Source organism: Pinus tabuliformis, chromosome 9, assembly GCF_031772625.1.
Source record: "Pinus tabuliformis cultivar Carrire ecotype Pingquan chromosome 9, CPIR1, whole genome shotgun sequence".
Taxonomy (NCBI): Eukaryota; Viridiplantae; Streptophyta; class Pinopsida; order Pinales; family Pinaceae; genus Pinus; species Pinus tabuliformis.
Window position 1 is genome coordinate 1,939,065,746 of NC_142307.1, and position 24,728 is coordinate 1,939,090,473.

The 24,728-nt window shown below is 38.4% G+C and overlaps 1 protein-coding gene across 1 annotated transcript; it reads right to left on the reverse strand.

Moving 5' to 3' along the window:
• Window positions 1-356: 356 nt before the first annotated feature.
• On the reverse strand, window positions 357-1,854 carry LOC149156721 (uncharacterized). Its single transcript, XM_089444845.1, has 5 exons — window positions 1,814-1,854; window positions 1,518-1,722; window positions 1,347-1,391; window positions 1,152-1,200; window positions 357-1,001 (listed from the first exon to the last, which is right to left on the reverse strand). The coding sequence occupies exons 1-5, from the start codon at window positions 1,852-1,854 to the stop codon at window positions 949-951; spliced, it is 393 nt and encodes a 130-aa protein (XP_089300971.1). The 3' UTR covers window positions 357-948.
• Between the last annotated feature and the right edge of the window lie 22,874 nt (window positions 1,855-24,728).

Below are 24,728 nucleotides of genomic sequence, written 5' to 3' on the forward strand. Positions count from 1 at the left end.
ATCTGGATTGATAAGGATCTAGAGCTATTAAGGAAATATGGGGTTAGAAAATACCAGATGAACAGAGGCTGTTGCAATAGCTTCTTGTGTTTGAGAGTCGAGTTTGACCCACATTATCTTTGGACTTACATGCTAGCATAGCTTATTTCAAATTTAGATATACCTGTGTTAAACTCTTATTTTTTTTAAGCCTTAGCAGGATCAAACAAAGCAAACCGCAAGGAGTGCCTAGAAAAAATTATTAACTATTGAGCAGTAAGGGCTAGAACAGGAAGGGTAGCGCCTTGTTGTCAGACCCTAGGTATGAATGCCTGGAACAATCCCTGGAAAACAAAGGGCATACAACCTTTTGAGAATATTAAAAAAAAAATACAGTATTCAGGGTATAGTAAAGCTAGAATATTTTGCCTCATAAAAGAACAGTAAAGCATAACCACAATTTTATATTTATATAAGAATCAATCCGAGAACAATTTGAAAAAAAACATATCCATATGTAAAAGAGGGCAATGCCACAGATTATGGCTAAACATTCAAAAGTAGCCGATGTATTGTATTTTAACCCGAAAATAACAATTACAGTCCCGGCCGGAAGGCCTCTTACAAGATGACATATAAAAAGTTCTATTTTGATATCAAGAAGCAGAAAGAAAAAACAAGCACGATTGGAGGCCATAGTCTTTCCTAACAGAGAAGGAAACCATTAAGGGTATGACTTGCTTCAGCAGATAATAATATACTAAAGACCACATAAATATTGTCCAAAAGGGTCGTAATTATCATTACAGAAGAACTGAGAAGAAAAAGCAGCCACAAAGTGGCACCTTCCCTGGAAGTAAGTTCCAACAGAAGATTTAAAGTACAGTAACACAATGAAAACAATGCTCTGGCAAAAAGCCTTAAGTGCTTTGCCAATAAAATGAACCTGGGTAGGTGCGCCGCAAGCCGTTAATGATAATCCCGACTGGATAAGTCCCAATGCTCCCGTAACCATGTGAGCTCTGCGAACGACAAGGAATTCCTCATGAATTCGTTGAGCGGAAGAAGAATTTCCTTCTTATTTTTCAAAAGAGAAACTAAAGGGAAATTATCCTATAGATAAAGAAAAATAAAACTGTAACGAATCCTGAGGGTAAAATATTAGAACTTACCAAGAACTACTCCAGACGCGAGAGCAAACCCTAGTGTAGAATTGTTTACCTGCTGCCAAGAAACCCTATCACGCATCACTACAAAAAATAGAACATATTTGTATGAATGCTTACAGGGAAAATGAACTTCTGGAATTACTGTGCCTCAATCGGTGTTAGTAAGAAGAAAAATATTGCCAGGACCAGACTTTTAACCTTCCTCTTGAAATCATCTCGCTTTAGACTATAATATAATTTTGTCTGCCAGCAGAAAACCCCAAATATTTAGCCGGTAGGCAAGGTGTGGACAAGGAACCCCTGACCAAAATTAGAAGACCAAAATTGTAGCTACTGCAGAAAGCAAGACGGGAAAAAGATTTGAATTACCTTCTGGCTGGAGGGAATGCCTTTGAGATAAGGTGAGCTCAATACCTGCAAAACACGGCACAGAAGGGCTCCATCTTCTCTGACCGCCCACCCTTTGGCGGGATGCAGAAAATCTTCAGCAGCAACCGACACAGCATCAGTTCGGCCGCATACGGGCCTCTGTGGCGGAGTCTTCGCAGGAATTTGATTAGCGAAGCCCTGAGACCTTCAGCGATGAACGCGTTTGGGGAGGTGAGGGAATGGGGCATCGTCCGCCTGGTGGAATACCTGAGGAATGAAGCGGCTCCTAAGAAAACGGCACGAATTTAGCAGCAGAACCGTTTTCATCAATATCCATGAATACACGACGCAGCTCGCTTGCAGAACTCTTTGGTTATCCCCGCTCTTTTCCCGATGCCATGTGTCGCCATGAGATTATAAAACTTTGCAGTTATAATCACTCTGTTCCCGATGCAACGTGTCAGCATGAGAAAGAAAGGGACGACGAAAGGTCCCTTTCAAAGAAAGGCCTATCGGCCTAAATATGCTCATTTGTCGTAGGTAGAGCCTCTGCTGCCAGCAGGCGTCCATAGCCTCGACAGGGTTACCTGTTACCCAGCAATGATCCTTTATCCTGCTTAAGGCTATCTACAACTTTTCAAAGAAAAACCCATTTTGACACTTTTTCCCTTTTTTATTCTCAAAGAACAATGTCTTGGTTTGGTAGCCAAAATTATGACACAGTCATTCACTTGATTTACACTTTTGCTGAACAAGCTGGCTCGTGATGAGACCCCTTGTCTTTTGATTGCAACAATCTTGAGTCGTTGCCCTGTTTTGGTGGACAGTATTGGCAAAGTCAACAAGTTATAATATCTGTGATCATGATAAGCCGGCTCGTGATGAGACCTCTTATTCTTTGAGATATAGTGTTTTTCGGATTGTTCCTCTAAATGCTGCGATTTTTTTAGCGGGGAGGAAGTCATTGTTTTTCCTTAAGAAAGCTCTGGACGACAATAATAGAGTTTGAAAATAGCAGTCTTACAGAGAAGCCTTATTTTGCTATTGATACCTTTCATTGTGCTGATATAAAACAATTCCTTCGCTAAAGGTTGCTTTCATCAAATTTTTTTGAAGTTGAAACTAGTATCATATCTAGGCTAAAGTTTTTAACTGTATCTGTCAATAATAAAAATCAGATTTTCAAAAAATTTTGCTACTTATACAAGCGAAAGCTCAAAATCTGAAAGAGAATTGGTGTCTTTTCTGCGAATACCTGTAGTAACCACTCACAACTGGTTTTATTATGAAAAAGAAAAAAAAACTATTCTACAAAATAGAAGGATAATCTTCTATGGAAAATATATTTTAAGGATTTGTCCATTAACAGGTAAAGAATCCCTTCTACCTGCTAAATCCTGCAACACAAACGTTGATGGACCTATGACTTCAACAATCTCAAAAGGACCAAGCCACATCTTTCGAAATTTCGTATGTTTGCCCTTTTCTTCATGAGCCTTATCCCATTTCAAAACTAAATCTCCCATCTGAAAACTTTTTCTGGTCATTATGCTAGAATCAAAAGAGGATTTTATTAGCACTTGGTGATGAGCATGGGTTTTCTTAGCTTGTTCTTGTTGTTCTTCTAATTTAATTATTTCCATTTGTCTTATTTGTAGGGAGGAAGTAGATACTTCATCGATGTATTGTACTAAAGACAAAGAGGGAATGACTAAGTGAGTTGGAAGAACCACTTCTTTCCCATAAACTAAATTAAAGGGAGAAGTGTCGATTGAAGCTTTCTTCGTTATTCTATCTACCCATAAAGCATTTACCAAAGCTTTGTGCCAATTCTTTTGGTTCTGGTCAACTGTTCTTTTAATAATCCTGATTAGGTTTTTATTTGTTGACTCAGCTAACCCATTACCTTACGGATAGTAGTTGGCCGAATATTTCAGTTTGAACCCTCTTTTAAGTGCAAACTCAGTCATTGCATTTCCAGAAAAGTATGATGCATTATCAAACATTAAAGCCGTTGGCAATCCAAACCTAGTGATTATAAATTGATCTATGAATTCAATAATATTTTCAGAATTAGCTGTCTTGAGAGGAACTGCTTCTATCCAATTAGTAAAATAATCTGTTGCCGTGAGGATGTATCTATGCTGCTTAGAAGAGTGAGGAACGATCTCACCTATTATGTCCAAGCCCCATTGACTGAATGGTTGCTCGATGTTTACCGGCTGTAGTGGCAGGGACGGCTTCTTTTGTCTTTCAGCAGTTGTTTGGCAGACTTGACATTTCCTTACGTCACTGTGTGAGTCTTTGAACAGCGTAGGCCAGTAATATCCTGCACGTAAGATCTTATGTGCAGTAGCATCTCCAGCATAGTGTCTGCCTGCTGGTCCGTCGTGGAGTTCCTGCAAAACTTTTTCAGCTTCAGTTTTCTCAAGACATCTAAGAAAAACATAATCATAATTCTTTCTAAAAAGAACATCATTTATGAGCTGATATTGTTTAGCTTTCAATCTCAGAGCTCTTTTCTTAGTGTAATCTAGGTGTGATGGAGCATATCCGTTCTTAAGAAAATAAATGATGTCAGCATATAATGATTCTGCATCATTTAGGCTTACCTCATACAGTTGTACCTGTTCAGATGAATTTTCAGAAATCTGCGATGCTCCGGCCAACATTTTGCAGAAGCCTTGACCTCTTACAATGTTTGTTGGCTTGATCTCAAGGTCGTATTCTTGTAAAGCAGTGATCCAATTTGCTCTTTTCTCACCCACATCCTTCTGTACTAGAAGATTTCTTACCGCTGGAAACGGTACTATGATCTTAGTATGGGTTTTAAGTAAGAAAGGTCTGAAATATTTGACCACTTTGAAAACAGCATATGCCTGTTTCTCCACGTCTGAATAGTTGAGTTCAGCACCTTGTAAATTCGAGCTAAAAAATGTGATTGGAGCTTCCGCTTTTTCTTGATTTGCTTGAGTTAGGATCGCAGCATATGATTTCTCTGAGGCAAATGTGTATAAGATAAAAGATTCTGAAAAATTCGGGGTTGCTAAAGATGGAGCATTAATGATAACTTGTTTGATCAGGTTGAATGCTTCATGTTCATCTTGACCCCATTTGAAATTTGAATTCTTTTTAATCATGGTTTGCAAAGGAGACACAATTCGTGAAAAATCTGGGACAAATCTCTTTACAAAATTGATTTGACCAAGGAAAGATTGCATGGCTTTTTTATTATGAGGTAGGGATATTTCAGAAATTTCTTTGATTCTGTTAGGATTGATGTGAATACCAGATTTTGACACTATGAATCCTAGAAGTTTCCCTTCACTTAGTGCGAAAAAAGATTTCTTTGGGTTAAGTGAAATCCCATACCTTAAACATCGCTGAAAGATCTGTTTTAAGTCTCTGAGATGGTCGCTTCGCTTCTTGGAGTACACTGTTATATCATCCAAATAAATTACTACGGATTTATTGACTAAACCTTTGAATGCGATGTCCATGGCTCTCTGAAATGTAGCACCGGCATTGATCAAACCAAATGGCATCTTCCGATATGCGTATGTGCCCCATTTAGTTCTGAATGTGGTTTTCAACTGATCATCGGGATGTACCAGCACTTGATTATATCCTGAAAATCCATCCAAGAAAGACATCAGTTCTGAGCCTGCTACTGCCTGTAATATCTGCTCCATAGGTGGGAGAGGAAAATTGTCTTTTTGACAGGCTTTGTTGAGATTCCGAAAATCGATGCAGATTCTAATATCTCCGTTTTTCTTTCTAACGGGTACCATATTGGAGACCCATTTGGAATGTCTGACGGGGAAAATTATTCTGGCTTTTAACAACTTATTTAGCTTGGTTTTTATCTGATTTTCTAAATTGGGGTGGATCTTTCTCAGTTTCTGTTGGACAGGTTTTTCGTTGTCAATCATAGGAATAGTGTGCTGAATGATAGAAGTGTCGTATGTTTTCAGCTCATCGTAATTCCAGGCAAAAACATTTTTATACTGTCTTAAAAGACGAATATACGCTAGTTTTTCTTCAGGGGCTAAGCCGATGCCTAGATTAATGTTTTGTGGTTTATCATCGGTTCCTAGGTTTACTAATTCGTAGTTCATAGTTGAACTGCAAATCTTTGAATTGGCAGACCTTTTAAACTGATTTTTCAAATCGTATAAGTCTTCTAACTTAACCACCGATTTAGGTATAGCATTATCAGTGCCATTTTGTTGTATTTGTCGATCGTGATGGTCTTCGTCAATTATCTGATTGGAGTAGGATCCTTCGGAAGTGAGAAAATTTACAATATCGGGATCGTCATTAAATACTCTCCAATTTGTAATGTTGTCAGGGATGGATGGTCTGAAGATTAATTCTATTGAGAATCTATCTGGACTAAACTCTTCGGAGGGAATAAGCCTAGATGCTACGTTAGCCAAAATGTCTACGCTTGCGTTTTGGAGTCTCGGGATTGACGAAATATTGAATGCTATGAAATGCTCAGTCAGATCTTGTACTAAAGATTGATAGTGTTTTCAATGACTTGATAGGCAATGAATAGTATTACGTACCTGTTTAACGACGATCTCAGAGTCTCCGAAGACTTGAAGATACTTGACATTCAACCCGATTGCTTTGTATAGGCCTTGCACCAAGGCTTCATATTCTGTTGTATTGTTTGTGCAATCGAATTCGAGTCTGCACGTAAGCATGGTCTTATTTCCTTCTAGACTAATCAGAACGCATCCTGCTCCTGCTCCTTCGTTAGATTTAGAGCCATCAAAATATAATTTCCAAAACAAAGATGTATTTATAGGTTTATCTACAAAATTAACACACTTTGAATTATCAGTTTGGGAAAAAATTTCGACTTGGGACAAAACTGAATTTTCTAAGGTGATGTATGAGCATTGAAATTGCTGAGAAAAGAATCTACTGAGTAATTGCCTATGATACTGTTGTTATACGCTATTGCTTCATTTTCTCCCTCCAATTCCGTTACTATGTACTTCTGGTGTAATTCTCGCTCAACCTTTATTTGATTCGGTTTACCATTGTAGGGTAACCACATGTGTGACCAGTCGGTTGAAAAGTATCCATGGAGTTTCTCGGACCAATCCCTGCTAAGAATCAAGCCATAGAATTCTGGGATATCAGCCACTAGAATTTCAATAACCTGACATACCTTTGGGTTGGATGACAATCTTATGGTTACTTGATTAAGTTCACCAATCACTTCGACTTGAGATCGATCAAGCTGAACTATGCGCACTGCGGATTTTTGTGGTTGAACATTTAACTTGGCACATGTTGATCTGGGTAAAATATTCGTTGAAGCACCAGAATCTACCAAACAATTGTGCACATTTTTATTGAAAATTTCATAAGTGAGAAGGAAAGGGGGAGTGTGAGACCTTGATCTTCCTCCAATCAAGGCGATGTCATTTGGATCAATCTTATTGATCGTGTTGGTTGGAGGTCTTCCCATGTTGTGGGAAGCTACAGTTATAGGCAAAGATGTGATAGGCACAGCATGTAATTCTTTCATCATTATCTTCTGTTGATGTTTCAATTTGCTCAATTCGTAAAGGGTAATATTAGCCCTAGTCTTTTTCATGTCGTCAATAATATTGTATTCCATTTCATCTGACACTATTAGTGTTTTTGATGGAGTTGTCTAATCTGATTGGACCGGGCTAGGTTGAGTCGCTTTAGTGGTCGTTTTTTTTGTTGCGACTTTATCTTTTATTGCAGAGCTTGTGCTCTTCTGCTTAGGGGTAGTTTGGGGAGGATCAAGTTGATTTTTGCTTCGAGTGCTAACCGGAAATGCTTCTTGATCTTCTTCTTGTGGGAGGATGAAATCCCACATTCCTTGTATTTCCACAACTTCTTCGTCATCAGTCTGCCCTTCGGTGGTACTTTCTTCTTCTTCCTCTTCTTCGGATTCGACATTTGAAATAGCGTTGGGTGGTTTTACATCCATTGAAGGACCTCTTTTAAAAGCTCTGTATGGCTTTTTCGAAGAAGTTTCTGCTACTTTTTTTTTATGTCAATCATCTCATTGGACATGGTTTTTAATACTTTTTGCAATCCTTCCAAATCGAAAGGGTCTTTCGTTTGTTTCTTCTTGGAGTCTTCCTTGAAGGTGACTTTTTTAGACTTGCGTTCCTCTATCGCAGATCTCTTTTCCAGGGCTATTAAGCGTTTCTCTACTGCTATCGCCTCTGTCAAGTTTTCAACTAAGGTTGTTTTATTTGCCCTATCCACAAAGATTGCTAAGTTTGATGGTAAGGCCGTAATATACCATTCACAACGTACTTCTTCGCTGGGTTGGGAAGCAGTGGGAATTTTGTTGAGGATCTTATTGAACCGTAAATTGAAATCTTTGATGGGTTCTCTAGCCTCGACTTTAAGATTGGATAGGTCATTGATTAACGTTGCCGTTGATCTGTCATCACCAAACTTGGTAAGGAATTGACTTTGGAAAATGTCCCAACTTGTGATAGACCTGGAGGGTAATGAAAAGTACCATGACCCGGCTATTCCTTGCATTGTGTAGGGAAAAAGCCGAACAACAACATCTTCGTTAGTAACTCCGTTGAGATTGACAGAAAGCATGAAATTGTTAATGTGTTCTTCAGCTAGCATGCCTGCTTCTGGATTGAATTTGGGTAGCCATTTCTCAGGATGGGCCGGTATTTGACTCAAGGGTGGAGGCATTAAAACTGCCCCAGGATTATTCCATGGAGACTAGACCATCGTTGAGTTGCTAGTGAATGAAAGTGCAGAAGATCATCCTTGTGGCTAGGAAGATGAGGACACTATGATCGTAGATGATTGAAGAGGGGTTGTGGGAGTTCCAGTAAGCGGATGGATGATGGTTTGGAATGAAGATGTGGGTGGCTGACTTCGCGGTGAGGGAGTTGAAATGGAGGATGTAGATGAAAGAGTCTCACTGTCAGACTCTTGTGGTGTTTTCCTCGCTCTTTTCCTGGTGGGGAGAGGCAATTCAGTTGGCTAGATGCCAAATTTTTCACTCTTTAATCTGGTCAGGGGATGAGCAGGATTGTACTGCAAAGTCACGCTGCTTTGAGATTTATCAGACCTCTGAGTAGAAATGGAAAATCCTTGGAGTTTTTGAATCAGAGTTTGAACTTCAGGGGGTTCAATGGTAGATTGGTCTGAAATATTAGGTTGTGTAGCAGCAGTTGATACTCGAGCGACTTCTGACTCTGGATTTAAGCGTACTGGGGAAGTCAGGGAGGTTGATTAGGGCGATTTACTCTCAGAATGGTATTTAGATTTTGATTTAGGTGCCATTCATAGTTCAGGCCCTCCTTCTAGCGTCAAATATGTTGAAGCCCCGAAAATCGAGTCGACAACAAGGGGGATACCCACCCGGTCCGGACCTTGGTTGGCAGTTCCTTATCCGTTTGGTATAGCGGGTCCGACTGGGGATAATGGGACCAGTTTCCCAATCTAAGGGTGTGTGTGTGTGTGCAGAGTTGGATGTTGCTGATCTAAGAATACTTAAAGCTAATCTAATTCAAACTTTTAAACTAAATCTATGCTATTGTAATCTAATGAAAAACAGCGCATCTAATCTATGCTAACCCGGGGTGTATTTCTTCTATTATGTGATCTAAAAAGATTTCAGACAATAACTGGTAATAAAGATCATTCAGCTATCATAAGAATAAAAATCAATTAAGACGAACTACTTTGCATAAAAAGTTAGGCAAAACAGTTGTGAACAGCATATCGCATAATAAGTTATTCATATATCAGACATAAATAAATGGCTCCACCGTACAAAAGTGCCAAATGGTAACTCACACATTCATGCAATAACATATAAACAACTAAAATTGTATATCACTTTCAGAATATAAGCAGAAATGGTCAAGAGATAAAAGTACCATTTATGATTGATTCTGCTCATAAGCTTCAAGCAACAATGATTTATCTCTCCTTGCTCTAACATCTACTAAGAGTACAGAAGTGCAACATCAGTAGCAGATATCAAATGCAAACATTAATAAACCTTGATCCATCCATTCATCAAAACCCCCTCCGAGGGTGCAAAAGTGCATGTTCTGAGGACAAGTTTTTGACAAATTTTTGGACCCTTCTCCAAATGCATGAGAAGGGTTTAAATACTGCTAACTAATTAACTTAATTACATAAATTTAGGATACGGTTTAAATGACTGCCCTTCTTCTAAAGCAAAACTATTTCTAAAAACTGAATCAAATTCCTAACTATTTCTGCATTTGCTCTTTAAATGTTGCGAGCATTCAACATTCGCCTGGGAAGAGTCGGCTGGTTGCCTTCTGCTTTTGTTTGAGCTATGAAAATAGAAATGGCAAGCGCTGGTATCACTTTTTAGTACACTAGAAGATATTTTTGAGAATTATCTTCTGGTTGGGCGAATTTACTGTGTATATGCTTGGCAACAACCCAAATTTCCCTCAAACTGCTTCTGCTTTTGCTATTTCAGTTTCCGGACTTGCGAATGACTAAGTAAGTCAGAGACTTTGCTTTCTGAACAATTTTCTTATCGATGCTTGATTAGCGCTAGGTGCTAATCGCGCATCGAAAACTGCCTCTGTTCTTTATTCCGGGCTTTTCTGGTGCGTTTTCCTTCTTTAGCGCCTTTTTCCTTTACCGGGTAGAAGTTTCAGGATTTTTGGTAAACACGCTGCTTTTGTGAGCTTTCTGACCCTAAATGTTGAATCTCCTATTAACCTCAGCATCTGTTGAGTGATACTCTGGAATCTGTGGTTCTGTTGCATGCGGCATCTGTTCATGAGGGCATCTCTTCTCTATTCTCCGAGCATTGACGCTTTCCCCTTTTCCTTAGATGTTTCCTGCTCATTGCTTCATATTGTTCCCTGTTTTTCATTCCTACAGTTCACGCAAAGGAAAAGAGTAATGACAATAAATACTTATACGAAAGCTCTAACCTCTATGAATGTATAAAATCATGAAACCCATCGTGAACTGACTCTTCGAAAAACACAAAACTGTCCTTCATTAACATTTTGGCATATGTTCATTAATTTCTTTTAAGGCGCGCGCCTAATTTTGGTCTATAGACAGCTTTTCTTGAATGTTGAGCCGAGGAAATTTGCGATGGGTGATGGCAGCATCGCGTCATCGCATTATCTAGATATTTCATCGCAAATTTTTTCAGATCGGATTATCGCAGATCGCAGATCGCGTTTATCGCAGATCGCAGATATCGCAAGATCGCAGCATCGCAGATCGCATGAGTCATTAAATCATTGTGTGCTGCTTATGTGATATTGCGATATGCGACGCCGCACATCGGCCGTCGGAGATTTCTTAAGATTTTCATTTAAGAGCGCTTCTTAATGTGTGCGATGCGATTAATTTCGCATCGCTTCTTCGCAGTTTTTATTATGTTCATAAGGGGATGTTTTATCTTCTCCACGCAATGCGACATATTTTTAAGGAGCATAATACAAAAAGTTTTATAAAATGTTTTTTGAATTTTTTATTAAGGGTCCCCATTTGCTTAGTGTTATTGCTAATACTAAACAAAGAGGGGGGTTGATGGTGGCCACAACAAGACACCATTTCGACTTGTTTACAGACAAGAAGCAGTAATGTTAATGGAATACATAGTTCCCAGCCTACAGAATGTAGTAGCAACCTAGATGGTAGATCGCGACATCATGAAGGAATGCCTAGCACAGCTGCTAGCATTAGAGTAAGACTGATTTTTGGTTGGCTTTCATCAGCAAGTACAGAAAGCTAGAGAAAAGGCATGGCACCATTATCACACCAAGCAACACACCTTCAAAAATGGTGATTTAGTAATAATGTATGAAAACAAGTTTACCAAATTTCTGGGGAAGTTTCAGATGCACTAGCTAGGACCGTATGTAATTAAGGACATTTCGAATTGTGGCGCAGTTCATATTGCGAAGCTGAATGGAGAAATATTTCTGGACAGGATTAATGGGAGCAGGTTGAAGATTTATAGGGATGATCCCACCCCTGTGCAATGACTACATGGACATCGGAAAGTCTTAGTGCTTCTGGAAATTGAAAGAAAGCGCAGGACTATAAACTACTTTTCCAAGGAAAAATTTTATTGGAGAAGGAAGGTTGCATGATGTGTCGGAAGAACACATGGGTGGAAACTGTGACGAAGAAGCTACGGCACAAGGAGGATTTTCACGCAGCCTACCTAGAAAGTGATTGTTGGAACTGCTACAGTTGATTCGACAACAATTTTTCCATTAAAAGGAGTGGGGAAAATTCATTTAAGGCACAAATATGGGAGAATCTGCCGCCAAAATTGCATTTATGAGAAAGATTTGTGGGGGAACAGACAGTTTGAATTCGAATCGAGTTATAAATATTTCACCTTGCTCCATACTTGGACATGTTTCTCCTTGAGAAACTATTATGTGTTGTTGTGCTTAAAGAGCTGAGTGTATTGTTGTATGTCTGGTTACCTGAGTTGGCCAGAAGTTGAGCAAGAATTCTTGAAGAGAGGGTTAGGAAACATCATGACTGCAACACCGCCAGTCCCTGCTACAACACCCTGGTCGCCGAGACCAAAGCATACTGCCTCGGCGGCAGGAGAGAAAAAGCAAAAAAATCCACAGCAAACCCTGGTTCAGAAATCACCACGAAAGATTCCAACTTAGCAAAGAAAGAAGGGTTGTATGGATAAAAACAAGCAGCCTATGGAACCCTAGGTCCTGCACAAAGAATAGATGAATGTGGGGATTGAGGATATCAGCACAAAAGGTGCAGAGCCAATTTCTCAGCTGCCACCGTATATACCCCCATGAAAACCAACCGCCAAAGTAACTAGGGACCCTGACTCTGTGAAATTCAAGGTATTCACGTCGTTGCTACCAGAGGAAGTACCTATTGAGGGTGACTTGTTGGCCTGGGTACCATTTCTAAAGATGGAGGATTGGGATTTGGGCGACCACGAGAAATTTCCACAGCTGGAACCCAGTAAATACTTGAAGACAGTCTACTATGAGGAGGCGGGCATTACAAGACTTGAACCAAAGAAGTGGGTGGTTGAGATTGAGCGCGTAGGGTTTCTCAACATGTTGTATGTCCCAAATTTTAGCCACAGCATTATTAATACCATTTGTGTGCGCCAGTTGTTGGCGCTAGTTCATGATGGGTGTCTCTAGCTAGGAGGGCCCATCCCAATTGATGATATGTTGATCTGCAGAATCACAGCGCTGCCATATCAAGGCGCGAACCCCGTAGATGCTTTTGTGGGGAAGTCATAGGAGAAAAATCTCGCAGACCAAATGAAAAGTGACTTCGGGTTGGTGAAGAAGTCCCAGGGCTATGCCATTAGTTCTATATTGAATGAAGTTGTGCGGTTTGCTGCACAAATCTTGGCAGGAAAAATCATGCGCAAGTGTCATGTTGATGAAGTACCGACACCAGTAGTATCCTTGGTTGCGCAGTGCAGCAAGGGGGTCCAATTCAATTGGGTGAAGTACTTATGCCAAGAGTTCTTGGATGATTGTCATGAAGTGCAAGAGGAAGGAAAAGAATTCCACTATGTGTGGTTGTTATTATTGATCGCGTTGATAGCTTGGAGGACGCCATAGGATTCCCAGTTCCCTACGACGGATCCAAATTTGTACGAGGCTATCAAATTTCCCTCGTTGTCGGCAACAAAGGACCCTGCCAGTGTCATTGAAAATAAGATGTTCTGGGTAATGTTTGAGATGGAATTATGTATGGTAATTAACCAAAAGCCACAGTTGTCACCAAGTTTGTTCAAATAATATCGGCGCATTGTAGATTTTAAGGCCGATTTCCATCATTTATACATCTGGGCGAGGTGCGATTTGATGCAGAAATGGACAACGTTGCCATTTTTGGTCACTGAAGATGATATCACACAATTATTCCTTCAGTGGCCGACTAACTAGCTCCTTCCAACAGATATTTTGGAAGGTATAACAGGGACTAGTGCAGAAGGTGCAACATGTACTAGTAAATAGGCGCAGAAGGGAAAGAAGACGATGACCATCAACCTAGAGAAGAATATTGTGCAGGAACCAAAGGTCGAGCTCGATGAAGAACAACATACAAAAGAACTTGATCAGGGTACCGAAGACCCCTTTGTAGACCTGGAGAATGTTGATTCTCCCTTTATTCTTAAACGGCAACAAAAGTCAAGTGCGGGAGGCGCACGAAAGAAGCACAAGTCTGATAAGTCCGTCGATGCAGAGGCCATGGTCCTCACTTGGGGGGACCTTGACAAAATTGGAGATATTGTTAGTTTCGCGACATAAGATATTTGGGGCCACATTGAAGAACAGTACCAGTCCATTTTGACGAAGGTCTAGGCGAGCCTCAAGGAGTTGCAGGTTCAAGCGAGTCGTTCTCAAGCGAGTGAGAAACCAATGACATCGGGTAGTGTGCAGTGAGTCCTCACTTCAGAGCTCCCTGTTGTACCACTGCCTGATGGATCCTTACATCTGAATGATGCCACAGAATGGGAGAGTGCTCAGCTACCTAAAGGCCTAAGTATTAACCTCGTGGTGCTCCCCTTATCTACATTGCATGAGCTACACCAGGGTGTAGCAGATGATATTAGGGTGCGAGAGAAACGGGCTCTCATGGTGATCAAGGATGCACAGATCACCAGTCAACAAATGTGTGATGAAAAGCACAAATCTCTCCAGGATCATGATGAGGCAGCTGTGAGAAGGATTCAGCTGGAGTAGGCCATTTCTAGAGTATGCAGTGAGATCCCCGAGCTCCAGATTTAGTCTGAGGTCGCTTCTGAAGAAAAAGTGTGGCGGCTTGCAGATGCGTTTAGAGAATCAAAGGTACAGGTGGATAAAGTTTGCTTTGATTTGCAGCTACAAATTACTGAGCTTCAATTAAAGCTACGACCCACCACACCACCAGAGATCTGAGAGCAGTGTGAGGCTTCCATCAGAACAGACAGAGGAAAGCTCGACACTGCAGTCAAAGAGTGTAGCCAACTATTTGAAGGGACTCTAGAAATGTGGGCCTCACTGCAGGAGGACCAATAGGTAAAAAATATTGAAGTCGCCATCCAGGATAAGTAGCTGCAGTATGATGAAATAAAGGCAACAGCGCGCACCTTAACCCCTATGCAACGGTTCGCCTGGTTGAAAGAGGGGACATCCCTGCAAGGACAGATCGAGGAGTTGGAGATGAAGATGCAGATCATCATTACACGGATACAACCATGGGAACAAGAAGCAAGGAAACTCTCACAGACTGTGGAAGGCACACTCAAGAGTATGCAGCAAATGCAGCGAACCATCGACTTAGCAGTAGAAGGGCTAACTACAAAAAAGTTGGTTGAAGAAGTTCAACAGGCAGTAGTTCAATGCATGGAGGCACTTCAGCCATTGAAGTCTTTGTTCACTAGCCTGAAAGAAAATATGCAAAGCGTACCAACGGAATTACTCGAGGACGAGTCACATAATTGTGTTGGGGGCTTGTTGGGACAGGGTCCCCTGGGTCAATTTTGTTAAAATATTGTAAGTCTCCATATTTTAAGGATCGAAGCGCAAGTAGCATAGGTCAAATAGGATTCAAGGGGTTTTAGGAAGGTCAAAACCCCTTATATTTTGGGATTGTTATGAGATCTGCCCATGGTTTACGAGCCATGGTATGTAATAGAAAAGAGTATAAAAAGGTGTCTTAGCGAGTCTAAGGATAGAAATCACTTGATGGATGGAACACTTTTGAGTCTGTAATTGTAGATCTTTTTGTGTCTTGGCGAAGGGGAAGTCTCCTGCAGCTGAGTGCGCTGAGACCTTGGTAAGTCTGCAACTGTGTGCGCCTGGAAAGCTGTATAAGGAAGATTTGAAGTAATAAATTATATTTGAAGAAATTATGTGTCTATTTTTATGCACTTGTGTATTTTCTGTATTTACCCGCAGCTGAATGATATTTATCTGTATTTTATCTTAATTACTCTATGAATATCTGGATCTATTGTTAGATGTTATCTCATGCATGATTAGATTTTTACGCGAAGCTTATAACTCTCTTTAACTAAAAATCACTTGAGTTTCATCAATAAGAGTTTGTGAAGGTCAAATTGGGCCTAAACTGCAGAAAATGCCTTAAACCACATCACATAGCCTTCTGGATGCAGAAGCCTGGTTCTAGCATCCCCCAATACTGCCTTAGGTGAGACTGCAGCCTGTGTTATGTGGGTTGTTGTCGAAAGGGCCGGTAGTGTATGGTTTTGTTGGTTAGCGTAGCTAACTCTGAACCTGGGTCCAAACCCCGTCAAGCCAACACAACTACAATTGATTGGAGAGGCTCACACCTCCAAGGTTTTAGGGCATTTTGCTGTTGGGAAGATAGTTTCCAATTTGTAGAGGTATGTACACTGACTTGGGATGAAATAATATGTAGCCGGGTTCATTAGAGGATGTATTCTTTGTTGTACTAGCAAGTCCAATAATAGGAAACAAGGTATATATCATCCCTTAACTATACCCACTCATCCTTGGTAAATAATTTCCATGGACATTGTGGTAGATTTACCAACCAAGAAGGGACATGACTACATGTTCATAGTAGTTGATAGGTTCAGCAAGATGTTTTTTCTCATGCCTTATAAAAAGACCATCAATGAGCAAGAAGTAGCAAACTTGTTTTTTGAATGAGTCTAGGTGTCTTTTGGGATATAAAGGAGCATCATTTCAAATAGGGACACCAAATTTTTCAATGCATTTGGACTATGTTGTGAGAGAAGATGGACACAAAATTGAAGAGGTCTACAACATTCCATCTACATATAGATGGGAAAATAATAGTTAATAGGACTTCGGTACGACTTTTGAGGGGTTATAATTAGAAGCATTCGAAGATCTGAGATGAAAATTTGTTTTATATACAACACTCCTCCAAAAGAGCAGTCCACACTTCCACTGGTAAGTCACAATTTGAGACTTTCTTTGTATATTTTTCACATTCACCTCTAGATACAGGGAAAGTACAAACATGATCAACACTAAATATAGAAGTCATTTAGAGTGGGAGATAAAGTGTAGTTACAATTGAATGAGGAGGGGCCATAGGGTCCTGATAAGAAAATCAAGGCTTGCTTACATGGTCCTTTCAAGATACTAGAATAGGTGGGAGATAATGCCTATAGACTCAGTCTACCCCCATACATGTGCCTAAATGTGACAAATCTAACACTATATGAGTCTATAATGTTGGACCAATAAGAGGAGTAGGCCCTACCTTTTATAGAGGATTTAGCACCAAATGCTTAGGTAAAGTTGATAGAGGATACATTTTTGTAGAAGAGGTCCATAACTACAAGATAGGGATAACATGAGCTTTGGTAGACTGGGTTGAAAGGATAGCTTCCAAGTAAGTCTAAATGGTACTACTAGGAAAAGGTATAAGAAATTTTTCCTCACCTCATTCAATAAATCTTTTGGGAACCAAAACCCTCCCAAAATGGAGAGTTATGATCTGGATTGGATCACTATATAATTTTCCAACCATGTCGATGCTTTCAAAGTGGAAAATTGAAGGAATCAACTCATAGTAGTTTTATTGATGGGACTTGGTTTAAAGAATGTGTTTGAAACCTTTTGGGGCCAGTTTGAGGCCTTAAACAATGATTTTGAGGGTTAAAACTTCCATGCCTAAGCACACGATCCTGTGACATTGTTCCACACCCAAATGCCTTTCCAACTATGCAAGAATCACATCAACCAGAGTTCGGATGAGAAAGTTATGCCTCCTGAAAGTTGACCTATCATTATTAGCCACCATAATTTGTGAGGATTCCACGTCAACATCCGTTAGTCATGGAAAAGGGGCTAATGACATGGAGACTATGAATAAAACCATATAAGAGTCAATTTCTACCTCACAATGAGGGTTGAATGGGTCAAATTTAACCCCTAGTTGGCTATTAGGTTGTATTTTAACTGAGCCACTAGGATAATAAGGGGTTTCATTTTCTTTGCTTGCATTTTGTTCCATAGTAAATAAGAGTTGTTGAGTGTAAATAAAGAGCATAATAGAGGGGGTTTGTGTCCTATAACAACCCACGTGCCACAAATCTCAAGCAACTCCATAGAAAGCGCCTTCTCCTTTGTACTTACATCATTTTCATTTGAGACAAAAGATAGCAGGACAACCTCACTTTTAACTCGGTTTCTCTTGAAAGGGTTTCCCATGGCATATCCTGGTGTTCGTTGTTGTTTGTAAGTGATTGCATATACTTGTTCTATTTTTTGCATATTATTTATTGCATGTATAAATAACAAAAATAATAATAACAAGTCTGAGTCAAAGGAATTAACCCCTCATATTATAAATTTAAGTTTTTTTTCACTAATTTATTGTGATGAATTGGAATATCTACAACAATTTACATACCATATCATTATCATGACCTTAGATGCATTTATCAACAAAATTATACCAAAGCTCAAAGAAATGAAAATGAGGGTCTCCCCAATTTTGTCAATTTAGGGAAGTCGTTGCAAGTTCAGTGAGCGGATGTTCAAGTTTGAAATTCCAACGAGTGGGTCTATATGACTATCTAAGAATATCATACCTTGATTTCAAGGGATAAAGATCTCTCACTAGAGTTCACTATTGTTGCCTTGAAGCATACAATGTGGAGTTTGATAGCCTCCTTCAAGCATTAAAAGGTTTGCTCCAATGCAATATAACCTTGAAGCCCTTTTGATTGGGATAATTTGTATCTTCATCTAGTTATTACTATAAAGAGGTTTATTCAATTCTAAAAGAGAATTCAAACTGAGGAAATCTTATGGCTACTATTGATAACAAATTTGGAATTTATAATATATCTCAAATAAATATATTATTTTGGATCCTTGCTTATGATAACTTATTAAATCACTAAATATCTTCCAAAAAGAGGGATACCAAAGCTATTGACAAACTTTTTATGTGAGTAAGTTAAAGAGACAACTAAGAATAGCCCATATAATACAAATTTGATATCTATGTGCATAAACTGGAAGCTCATGAACTTTGATCAAAATACAACTGTAAAGTCAAAATCCAACACAAGCATTATGATAATTCTCATTACCCTTTCCATTAGAAACTAGGAATTTCCTGGATAAGTTCAATATTTATATATAAATGTGCAATAGGAAACCAAGAATACTTAATCAATGGAATAATTCCAACAATCTTTCCAAATAGAGCAGGAACCATCTATATGACACATTATTGTGCCTGAGAGGCGCTCTACAACCCAGTACATGAGGGAGATGTTGTCACGTAACGTTACATTAAAAAAAATAAAAAATATATATGTGTCGGCTAATATATTGTATATGCAAGAGATGTTGTGCGTACATGAGGGAGATGTTGTCAAGTAACGTTACATTAAGAAAATTGAAAAATATATATGTGTCAGCTAATATATTGTATATGCAAGAGATGTTGTGTGTAACATTACTTAAAAAAAAATGTTACTTTAAAAATCAATGTTAGTCATTTTTAAATACTTTTATTTTCACTTTTATTTTACATCAAAATACTAGATAAAATGTAATAATTACTTTTTTCATAATCAATGCATTAGTGTAAGGTATTAAATGGGATTATAAATCGACATCTACACTGAAATCAATGCATATAGTGCATGTGATCAAATAGGATTAAAAATCAACAACTACATTGAATTCAATACATCTATTTTAGTAAAAATCCAAAATATTCATGACTTTCTAGATCTAACTTCTATGTATGTATGTGTATCTGTGTGTCTTTTTCTTCTTCCCCCTCTCTCCACCTTCCATTCTATATCTATCTCCCTGCCCCTCTCCTTCTCTCTCTTCCCTCCCTCTCTCCCTCATCTCTCTATCTGCCTCTTCTTCCCTCTCTCCCCTACCATATATATCTATACCTCCCTCCATCTCTTCTTATTTGTCTCTCTATCTCAGCCCTCTAAACACATGTCATGCTCTCTCTCTCCCCCACCATATCTATCTATCTATCTATCTCTCCCTCTTCCTTTCCCCCTCTCTCTCTCTCTCTGCCCCCTCCATCTATATCTTTATCTCCCATCTATCTCTCTTTGTCCTTCCCTCTCTTTGCCTCTCTCTTCTACCGTCTCCCCCACCCCATTTATATATATATCTCCCCTTGTCTCTCCTTCTCACCCCCAAAATATACACAATCTCTCCCAATATATATCTATCTCTCTCTCCCTCCCTCTTCTTCTCCCTCTCTCTCTCACCTCTCTCTCTCTCTCTCTCTCTCTCTCTCTCTCTCTCTCTCTCCCGCACTAACTCTCCATCTCTCCCTCGCCACTCCCTCTCCACCTCTCTCTCTCTCGCTCTTCTCTCTCCCGCACTAACTCTCCATCTCTCCCTCGCCACTCCCTCTCCACCTTTCTCTCTCTATGTCTTTCTTCCCCTTCCAACTCCATCTCTCTCCCCCTCTCTCTCTCCTCTCTCTCAAGTCCTCTCTCTTTTTCCTTCCTCTCTCTCCCCTTCTCTCCCACCTCCCTCCATCTCCCCCCCCCCCATCATACACACTTTATCTCTCCACCCTCCAACTCTATCACTATCTCCCTCCCTCTCTCCTTCTCTCTCTCCCCCTCTCTCCCCCCTCCATATCTATGTCTCCTTGTCTCTCTCTTCCCCTTCTTTCCCTATATTTATCCTTTCATTTTCTCTCTTCCCTCAGTCTCCTCTCACCCTCATTCCATCTTCATCTCTCCCTTGTCACTTCCTCTCTCTCTCAACCTCTATCTCTCAATGTATTTGTTCTTCACTCCCTCTCTTTCCCCCTCCAAATCCATCTTTCTCCCTCCCTCTCTCCCCCTCCTCTCTCTCTTCCTTTCTCTCTCCCATTGTCTCTCCCACCTCTATGTCTATGTCTCTCTCTCCCACTCTATTCCTCCTTCCATTTCACTCTCTTTCTTAAATATGATCCCATTGTATTGTATTTAAGTTGTAAAATATTAAACCTATATTTTGGATCAATCATATTAAAGAAAATACAATAATAAAAAACTTAAAAGAATCACGCACTATCTTTTCTCTATCATTGTTAATCACTTTTTTTCTCACTTCCCTTGGATCCTTGGTTAAGATGCATCTATCCTGGTTATTTATAATATTATATAAATTTTACATATGTATATATAAAAGTATTCTCAGTTTTTAATTTATTAAAACCTCCATTTAATCTCTATGAGAATATTGTTAGTCGTGAGGATGGAGGGTTTAGATATACCTCAAAAGTTAAAAAAAATCTAATTAGAAGTTAATAATATCCATGGTCAATATTCATGATTAAAAATATGGTCATATTGTAAATATTAAGTTTTTATCCACTTATTAATTAAATTTATAGATGGAACACATCTATATTAATTGTTACAAATATATTGATTACAATTGAGCCGACATTGTGGGGGAGAGGAAATATTACATAAAATATAATTTTACAATTTTATATGGTACCCAATATTTATAACCAACCCCACCTAATAAATAGTGGTCAGGGGTGGGAGAAAATACTAATTAAAATGTAATATTATTAAATTTTACCTAATATTTCATGTCACACCCCACCCTAAATATTACATTCTACACAATATTTCCCCTCACTCCTACTAATTTTATAGTTGAGTTTGTTTACTTTTAAGTGGATGATGATGATGGTGGTGGTTAACGTCCACTAAGACCAAATTGGTCTATCGGACCTATAATTTTCTTAGTTTCTAATTGTCTAGTTCCTCGTCTTTCTTGGCGAGATTGGTGTCGTAGCTTTCTTTTTCTTCTTTACGGTCTTCCAACTTTCTTTATCTTGCATATCCTTCATCTCTTCTGATTCTTGGGACATTAGTGTCTTAGCTTCGTGATCTACCAACTTTCTTTATCTTGCATCTCCTTCAGCTCTTCTAGTTCTTGGGACATTGATGTCTTAGCTTCGTGATCTATTGTGTTTGTCCTTTTGAAGATAGTCGAAGAAGCAGTTTGGTGTAGGAGATGTGCTTTGTTGTTAAATGAAGATTTATTTTGTGCGGTATTCGAATCCTCATAACTGTTTGCTTGAGGGGAAATATAAAGAAAAATTACAATAAGAAGTGGACCCGTTGAAGGGAAATATTGTGTAAAATATAATATTATAGTATTATATTTTATCCAATATAACTTGGTAAAAAGTGGATGGAGGTAGGCAAAAATATTAGATAAAATATAATAATTATATTTTTCCTAATATTACCCCAACTCTGCAAACAAATGCCCAATGTCAACATATCCATAAAAAAGTTTTACCTTTATAAGCTACATGGATTCAATGCCATCATTTTCTACAACTAATCATGTATCTAAATATAACATCAAACTAACATGAATCTAAGCTAGTTTAATGCCCCCTTAAATAGATTATATTCCAAAGCAATTCCATGAGTCAATACCATGGATTATTAAAACCATGGGTCAATACCATGAGTCATTTTTAATTTTTTTATTATTTAATTTTTATAGGGTTATTTTTTATTTTTATTTTATTATTTCATTTTTATAGGATTAAAAGTATTTCTCCCTCCCTCTCTTTGCCTCTCCCCCCATATCTATCTATCTATCTATAGATGCATCTTAACCAAGGATCCATCAGCATAGTGATTAACAATGATAGAGGAAAGATATTGCATGATTCTTTTAAGTTTTGTATTATTGTTAGAAAGGTGTAGAGAGAGACGGGGGGCAAGAGATAGAGAGGGAAAGGAAGAGGAAGAGATAGATAGTTATGGAGGAAGAGGCAAAGAGAGGGAGGGTTACATATGTATATATAAAAGTAAACTCTATAAAATCAAAAAGTGAATTGGGTGGGTGCAAAACTTGAGGAAAGGTTTGCACCTCGAGATCTTTGATCCCTCTCGGCGCTTGATAGATCCAGTGTTAAGATGGATCTAGGCTGGTTTCATTCATGCGTTCATACAAAATTTGTTGAACATCTAATTATTGTGATCATTTTAAATATGCTAAATATGTTAAGATTAATTTGGTAAATTTAATTTAAAATTTGCGAGATGAGAGAGATAAAAAATGATGGAATACAAATTTTGAGTGCAGAGTGTCAATGTAACAATTTTGATTGATAGAAAATGTGAAAAATAAGAATATAGTCAATTACAAACAATCTACATTGTGATCTGATACTATTTTCTTCTAGTGTTCCTATTGTCACACGTATTAGTTTTTCCATTTTCAAACATTTTATTTATGATGAAAATTCAAGTAATGTATTTATGGTTGAATCATTGTAAGACAAGGAGGAAGAGATATAGATATGGAGAAAGAAATGTTAGAGAGAGAAGGGGAAGAGAGAGATAGATAGATAGATATGGAGAGATAGTGTGTGCATTTAGGGGGTGAGATAGAGAGACGGAGAAGAAAAGACAATGAGAGATAGAGATATAGATGGAGGAGGCACTATTAAGCTAATTACTTTGAAATTAATGTAAGTCATACATCTAGTTGCATCAAATCAATATCTACACAAATAAATGCATCTAGTGCAAACAATAAAATAGGATTAGAAATCAACATCTATACTAAAATCAATGCATCTAGTGCAAGCAATCAAATAGGATTAGAAATGAATATCTACACTGAAACCAATGCATGTAATGCAAGCAATCAAATATGAGTAGAAATCAACATCGACATTGAAATCAATGCATCCACTGTAAGGTATTACTTAATATTATAAATCCACGTCTATATTGAAGTCAATGCATATAGTGCATGTGATCAAATGAGATTAAAAATCAACAACTACATTGAAATCAATATAGTTATTTTAGTGAAAATCCAAAATATTCATGAATTTCTAAATGCATATAGTGCATGTGATCAAATGAGATTAAAAATCAACAACTACATTGAAATCAATGTAGTTATTTTAGTGAAAATCCAAAATATTCATGAATTTCTAAATCTAACTTCTATGTCTGTATTTGTATGTGTCTCTTCTTCCCTCTCTCTCCACCTTCCATTATATATTGATTACAATTGAGCCGACATTAAAAATGTTTAATTACATTACATCTACACATGTGCCGTATATGGGGTTGTAGAGCAGAATTACATTACATCTACACATGTGCCGTATATGGGGTTGTAGAAAGACTCTCTGCGCAAAAAGTGAAAGGGTGAGGGAAAATATTACATAAAATATAATTTTACAATATTATATGGTACCCAATATTTATAACCACCCCCACCTAATAAATAGTGGCCAAGGGTGGGGGAAATACTAATTAAAATGTAATATTATTAAATTTTACCTAATATTTCATGTCACACCCCGTGCTAAATATTACATTCTACTCAATATTTCCCCTCACTCCTAATTTTATAGTTGAGTTTGTTTACTTTTAAATTGCAAATATAAAGAAGTGGACCTGTTGAGAGGAAATATTGGGTAAAATGTAATATTATAGTATTATATTTTATCCAATATAACTTTTTTTTGTAACCTTGGCAATACTTTCTTTCTTTTTCTATATATTTCTGGTGGCCTCAACCTCCCCGAAGGAAACCAACCCTGTTGGCAAACAGTTTGAGTACATCCTTCCATGCTAAATAAGTTATTGTATCTACTCTATACATTCTGCTATCAAAGTAAATGCTATCCAACCAAATCATTGTAGTAACAAACAAAATTGCATTACTTCTTATCTTATCTTCCTTCAGTCATCTGATGATTCAATGGGAGTCTGGTCCTATGTTTAAACATTCTGCTATCAAAGTAAACCAAATCATTGTAGTAACAAACAAAATTGCATTACTTCTTATCTTATCTTCGTTCAGTGATCTGATGATTCAATGGGAGCCGAGTCCTTAGCACTCGACACAGGCATTTTGTTCTACAGCAGGCTTTGAATTTGTTTCTCCATTCGACCTAAGCGGACATGCAAAATCACCACCATTCTTTGTCAGACCAACCTCCATTCTTGCAACATTGACTCCATATCAAGACTAAGGCAAGCTTGAATTTGTTTCTCCATTCGACCTAAGCGGACATGCAAAATCACCACCATTATTTGTCAGACCAACCTCCATTCTTGCAACATTGACTCCATATCAAGACTAAGGCAAGCTTGAAGTACATACAGGTTTCCCTCCAAAACGTTGGTGGCTTCTTCTTGTTGGT

Coding starts and splice junctions, on each gene's coding strand:
- LOC149156721 (XM_089444845.1), bottom strand. CDS start 1,854: ATGGATATTGATGAAAACGGTTCTGCTGCTAAATTCGTGCC. Junction 1,392..1,517: donor GCATTCCCTCCAGCCAGAAG/GTAATTCAAATC, acceptor TTCTGCTGGCAG/ACAAAATTATATTATAGTCT. Junction 1,002..1,151: donor CGCGTCTGGAGTAGTTCTTG/GTAAGTTCTAAT, acceptor TGTCGTTCGCAG/AGCTCACATGGTTACGGGAG.